We start from the raw sequence: 6,723 nt of genomic DNA, 5'->3' as shown, positions 1-6,723 counted from the left end.
CAAGTAAGTACAGTCATCCACCTTGCTGAAGAAGATTTGTTGCTTGGTTTATTGAGTTGTGTGGTCTCATCCAAAGCAAACCCTAGTTGTCTTTGAATTTCTTCTCAAAACCCTAAACTGATCACTAAATCACCTCTCATAAGTTGTAAAACATCTATTATTGCTCTCCTATTCCATTTTTCACCTACTTTCCTAAGTCCCCTCCCCTATCCCTAATTCATTAGAGCTCATTTCCCAAAACCCTATCCTCCATATAAAACCCTAGCCCTATACACTATTCCCAAACCCTAACTCCCAAATCCTACATCTTCACTACTCCTACTTCCCTATCAAACCCTTATCCTACATTCTAAAACCCTATTCACTCCCCTCATTCCCCTCATTCCCTAAAACCTCAAAACCTCCACTCCCTCAAGCACTCACCATCCCCATACACCTCACTCATCTTATCTTTTAAAATCTCTTCATACTCATCTTGTCCCCACCTCATCCCTTCATTCCTCATCAGCTATTACATCATTAAAACCTATGGAGGGGGACCTCAGATATTTTCATCAGTGCCTTAGGAGGAAGGAGGACTTTTAGGACAGCAGGAGGTCAAAGAACTGAGACCTTGAGCAAGAAAACAAGCAGCTTACTGACAAATAAGACCTCATGGAGCTGCAAATCATCAAAGAAAACTGGCAAAGGGCCAAGAAGGCAAAGGTCAAGTTGACCTCCATTGAACAAGAGATAGAGAATGACAAGGAGTCTTGGTTGGAGAAGATGAACATGCACTTGGAGAGGTTGCTTTTTTTTTTCGTGTAAGCGAGCTTTTATATTAACAGAAGAAACATATAGTACAAAAAATCTGCCGAGGCAGATGACTGGCCGCTATGAGGCAGGCCTTACCAACAAAAACTGTTTGAGACAAAAGACTGAGAGAGTGCTGCCAAGAGGTACACCACGCAAAACACATAAACTGAGAAGAGACCGAGTGCTGCCAAAAAAAAGTACACCACGCAGGGTGACTCGAGCCAAAAGACTGGCCAACCCATAAACTGAGCAGAAGAAGACAAAAAACATACAAGACCGAGCCGACAGAGGCAGACAGAGGGACGAGGAAGAAAAAACAGAGGATTCTTAGTCGGGCGCTGAGTGCCTCTCTTAGCAGTGGTGAGCATTCTCCTGCTAGGCCTTCGACGGGCCACCCTGGTGCGGCTCTGGAGGCTTACTGTCAGACGAAAGGATTTTCTTGAGCAGCTTAATCAATTCTGTGAGCTTTGTGCTGACCGAACCCAGCTCCTGGTGGATAGCGGAGAGCTTAAATTCACTGCTCTCAACCACGGCCATATGATCATGGGTCATGGTGGCAGCAAAACGTTGAAGAGTTCTCAGCTGCTCCGCTTGTTCCTCTTGAACATCCATGGCCTTAGCCAGGATGGTTTTCATGCGCCAAGCTTCGGCCTGGGTGCGGACGAACTGGGTCGCCCGAGTGCTGACCGTCCCTGGATCTTGCAGCCAGTCAACTTCCTGGCCGAGCTGCTGATCTGAAAGCTTTTCTTCTTCCTCTTTAGCCGAGGTTTCCAAATCGATGATCTTGTGTTTGTTTCGCGCAGAGGCTCGGCGCTCATACATTTCTCTTGCAAGCTGCAGCTCTCTGTTTGCAGCGTTGTTTCGGCAACCATCCCCCGCCATGGGAGCACTCGCCTGGATGATGATGGCCTGAGCAATAATGCAATGCAAAGGTTGCAGAGTGAAAGGAATCAAAGCAGTGATGCTCCAGTGAAGATCGGGCGAGGATATATAGATGGTAGCAGGAGGATTTCGGGCGGTGGAGCGGATCACAACATGCAAATTGCCTGTCCGATCGACATAAATGCTGTAATTCAGGGTCGTGGGAGGCAAATGCGATGAATGAGAATGTTTTCGGTGGCCTTCGCCTGCACGGTTCTGAATGCGCCAAGTGTCCCATTGTCCTGTGGTTCGGCGGTAGCTTATGTCACCCCGGATCCCAATTCTGTACAAATTTGTGTGATCTGCAGTGGGCATTATTTCCCTCAACCACAAGGTCCTTTGAAGCTTGCTATGTAATGAAAGCTCGCGTCCCGTCGTCCTATCCATGTTCTTGAGGAAGAGAAATGGGCGGCCTGTCATTCTGCCGTGTCAGCTGCCACCACGTCCATTCGTGCGAGGTGGGAGCACCTTTCCTTGAGTTGATTATTCTCGACCTGATGCCAACAGCTGTCCACCATTTCGTTTGGGCTATCAATCCCATGGTTTGCCAAGTGGTCTGCTACCGAGTTTTCCTGCCTTCTAACCGGCTGGAAGACGAGGCCCTTCATTTTCCCGAGCAAATTCCCTATGCTCTCTGTGACCATGGCCAGACGCCAGTGTTTAGTTACTTTGCTGATCGGCGTGCCTCCATAGATTTTCCTTGCCGCCAGGATTGCAATTTCGGAGTCGCCCTCAATTACTGCGTTGTCTGCCTGCTTTCTTTGCAAGATTATTAGACCTTTCTCCATTGCTGCAAATTCCATTTCATTGTTAGTGCCTTCGCCCAACGCTTGACTGAAGATGTGGAGTATTTCCCCTCTCTGGTTGCGGATGAGGCCTCCGATGCCCGCTGGACCCGGGTTGCCACGTGAGGCCCCATCGAAGTTCAGTTTCAGGAAGCCATCAGGAGGGCGAGACCAACGGTTTGGAGTGTTTCTGATGTTCGGCTGTTTAGCTGGGGGCTTTTGGCTTTGCTCATTGCGAATGTTGAAAGCATTCAGAATTCGCTGGTCTTCCGCAGAGAATTTGGTGGACGGGTCAATTTGACTTTTAACCAGAATCAATTGACGAATGTTCTCAATTAAGGTAATTTTCAAATGCTCTATATCCCTGTGTTCATTTTGAAAAATTCTCCTATTCCTTTCTTTCCAGATTGTCCAAGTGATGAAGCCAGGCAGGATTTTCCAAATGCTATTGATTTGGGGGTTTTCTGAGTAATTGCTTGGCCAATTGGTGATGGTATTTTGTATGGATTCTAAATCTCTGTTATACTGCTGCATGATGGCCTCTAACCCTTGCCAAATATGATTAGCCCATTCACATGTATTGAATAAATGGTTCATTGTTTCTTCTGCTTGATTACACATTGGACAGAAGGAGGGGCCTTCGAATCCTTTTTTTCTCAGGTTCTCCCAGGTGAGCGTCTTACGCCTCATGAGGAGCCAAAGAAAGGTTTGAATTTTTGGCCAGAATAGGGGATCCCAGACCTTGTTGAGCCACGGGGCTGGCTCCCCCTGCTCTGTGAGTTCGAGCTGTTCTCTGGCTTCTTTTAGAGTGAAATTTCCATTACCCTTCATACCCCATCTCAGCTTGTCTGCCTCCGAGGTTATCCTGATTTTTCTTTTTAGCAGGACTTGGAGAAGGTCATGTATTCTATTGTGTTCCTCGTTGGGATTGCCAGTGTCTGGAAGAGTCCATTCACGCCAAGCCTGGTCGTTTCCATTGGGGATCCAGTACTGATGGACTGTGAAATTTCCCCTGTTTTGGCAGTTTATTTTGTAGTTTTCGAGGTCGGGGTTTTCAAGCTTTGGATGCTGTTGCCAGGCATCTTCCCAGAAGAGGGCAGATTCCCCATTCTGGATCTCCCAGAAACTGTGATCTTGAATAATGTTTCGGTTTCTTTTAGCTAGGTTCCAGATTGGCGAACCTTCCGGCAAATCCTGGAGTCTGATGAGATCCTGGTCTCTGCAGTTGGGGGTGTATTTCTCCTTCCAGTGACGGGCCCAGGGGAGGTTGGTCTCTTTGAGCCAACGCCACCACAGCTTGGCACCTCCTGTTTTGTTGCTGATATCAGGATCTATTAGGTTTAAACCTCCAGCCCTTTTCGATTTACAGATCTTATCCCAGGCCACGAGAGCCCATTTCCTTTTTTCTGCACTGCCACTCCATAGAAAGGATCTTTGGATGGATCGTATTTGCTGCAGGATGGCTTTGGGTGCCGGGAGGATAGAGAGCATGTACTGAGGGATAGCCTGAAGGATGGCTTTAGTTAAAACTAGGCGTCCCGCAAAGTTAAGGGCCCTGTGGGTCCAATGTTTGCATCTTTTTTCCAGGTTTGCTATGAGCCTTTCCCAATGGATCCTTTGCCATGGCTTGGTGGTGAGCGGAGCTCCCAGATACTTTGAGGGAAGAGAGCCTTTTCGAAAGCCTAGGATGCCCGTGAGATGGTTCTGAATTGAAACATGAGTGTTAAAGAAAAAGATAGTCGATTTAGAATGGTTGACTTCCATACCTGATGCCCTGCTGAAGAGAGAAAGGATAGATTTGAAAGCCGTGGCCTCTTTGACAGTGGGGGAGCCATGTAGCATAGTGTCATCGGCAAATTGCTGGTGAGTAGTTGCAGGGGTGGAAGGGAAAGGGCGCAATCCTTTAATTCTTCCTTCTACTTTGGCTTTGTGAATATATCTGCTAAGCCCTTCCATGAGGATCACAAAGAGGAAGGGGGATAAGGGGTCGCCTTGTCTTATGCCTCGAGAAGGCGAGAAAGTGGCCGAGGGGGATCCATTAACCAGAATAGAGAAATTTGTTGACTTGATGAGAGCGAGAATCCAGTTGGTCCACCTGTTGTCAAAACCAAAAGCCCTTAAAGTGGCCTCCAGATATTTCCAATTTACTTTGTCGAAGGCTTTTGAAAGGTCTAACTGAATCATCATTCCAGGGATTTTTTTGGACTGTAAGGTGTGAATCATCTCCTGTGCCAGGAGGATGTTGTCCAGAATTTGCCTACCTTCCACGAAGCCTGACTGTTCCTCCGAGATGATGTCAGGGAGGATAGGTTTAAGTCTGTTGGCGATGACCTTAGAGATGATTTTATAGATCACGTTGCACAGGGCTATAGGACGGAACTTTTCTGGAGTTCGGGCTTCTTCCTCTTTGGGGATTAGGGCTAGAAAGGTGGAGTTTAGGCCTTTAAGAATTGAGCCAGAGCGCCTTGAGTCTTCAACTACTTGCCAGACCTCTGTTTTGACTGTTTGCCAACAAGCTTTGTAGAAGTTTATAGTAAAACCATCTGGGCCAGGCGCTTTATCGTTTGGCATGTCTTTAACTGCTTCCTCCACCTCTTCCATTGATATCTTTCTTAACAGAGAGGCATTTTGAGCTGGAGTAATGATTTGGGGAATGGCCTGGGTGATTTCCTCACGGGCTTCCACACGTTCTTCTTGAGATTCCTGGGCAATTTGCTTGAAGTGGGTGGTAAGCAAGGTTGAAATCTCATTATGATTCTGAATGACTTCTCCAGCAGCATTAGTGAGCTTGAGGATTTTTTTGGCTCCCCTGTAATCCATTGTCGATCTATGGAAAAATTTTGTGTTTCGCTCTCCCTCCTTCAACCACTGGATGCGGGATTTTTGCTTCCAAAGGATTTCTTCCTGTTGGCATCGGAGATGCCATTTCTGCATTAGGATCTTTTCCTGTTCATTGGAGTTTTCCTTGTTGATCCCTGAGGCCCACTCTTTGTGAATTTGGCTTAGTCGGTCTTCTATATTGTGTTTATCTTGGAAAATGTTACCAAATTCGGTTGAATTCCATTCCTTGATTTTGAGTTTGATGAACTTCAGTTTGGACTGGAGTTTAAACATTTTGGTCCCTCTGATGTTTCTGGGCTCTTCCCACCATTTTTTTACCAGTTCCTGAAAATTTGGGTGAGTTAGCCAGAATTTCTCAAACCTAAAGGGTCTGTTTTTAGGGGTCTCTAGAAAAGCAGCTTCCAGGGCGATGGGCCAGTGGTCCGATCCCCCACTGGGGAGGATATCAGAGACTACTGTTGTTCCTTCCAGTAAGATGTTTTCTGAGGTCAAAAAATAGTCAAGGTGAGAAGCTATCCTGTTTTCTCCTCCTCTGCGGTTATTCCAAGTGTAGAGCCCATTTTTAGGGGGGATGTCAACAAGCTTTGCAGAATCCATGAAGTCTACGAAGAGCTCTGAGTCTTTATTGAGGCGCCTGAGACCTCCTTTTTTTTCCAGTAGGGTGGTAATCATGTTGAAATCCCCTCCCATTATTATCTTGGAATGCTGGTGCCTTTGCATTAATTTTGTTAACATGCTCAGGAAAGAGATTTTATCTTCTAATCGCTGAGGCCCATATACATTAATACAGAGGTAGGTTTCAGAATTACCTGTTAGTTGAAATTCTGTGGCGATATATGATCTGGTAGCTTCCATAGAGATGATTTCGATGGCTTTGGAATCCCAAAGAGTGGCAATACCTCCTTCCCATCCTTGGCTTGCAACGTCTATGTATTTGATAGAGTTTCCTAGCTTTCTGGTGATGATCTCCAGCTGAGCAGTGGCACATTTTGTTTCTTGAATGAGCATGATGTCTGGCTTTTCCTGTTGTAACTTCCTCTTGAGAAGTCGTTGCTTGTTGAGGCTGTTTAGCCCTCTTGTATTCCAGGAGATGATTTTCATTAGTAACGAGGAGGTTATTGGGAGGACAGGAAGGCATGCAAATCCTTCATTTTACCTGAATTGATCAAAAAAATACCTAAATCATGGAGAACCTCTCCATTTGTCCTCCTGCCTCTTCTTTTATTCTGCTTTCGTCCCAGAGAGTGAAGAAACATGTTTTTAGGATGGTTGCCTGTGCCTTTCATGATTCCTAACCTTTTCTTTTGTTTGTCTAGCGCTGCTTGTTGTTTTGCGATGAAGAGATCTCGGATCTTCCTTATTTCTTCCTCTGGGATATTTT

At 46.1% G+C, this 6,723-nt stretch overlaps 1 protein-coding gene across 1 annotated transcript; it reads right to left on the bottom strand.

Annotated features, from left to right (window-relative positions):
* Positions 1 to 2,132: 2,132 nt before the first annotated feature.
* LOC149148285 (uncharacterized) lies at positions 2,133 to 6,443 on the bottom strand. The gene is made up of 2 exons (XM_089442130.1): positions 4,545 to 6,443; positions 2,133 to 4,205 (listed from the first exon to the last, which is right to left on the bottom strand). The coding sequence occupies exons 1-2, from the start codon at positions 6,441 to 6,443 to the stop codon at positions 2,133 to 2,135; spliced, it is 3,972 nt and encodes a 1,323-aa protein (XP_089298256.1).
* Between the last annotated feature and the right edge of the window lie 280 nt (positions 6,444 to 6,723).

Source organism: Pinus tabuliformis, chromosome 9 (genome assembly GCF_031772625.1).
Source record: "Pinus tabuliformis cultivar Carrire ecotype Pingquan chromosome 9, CPIR1, whole genome shotgun sequence".
In the NCBI taxonomy this organism is placed as follows: Eukaryota; Viridiplantae; Streptophyta; class Pinopsida; order Pinales; family Pinaceae; genus Pinus; species Pinus tabuliformis.
The sequence above is the reverse complement of the archived record's forward strand: the minus strand, read 5'-3'. Positions and strand labels throughout refer to the sequence as shown.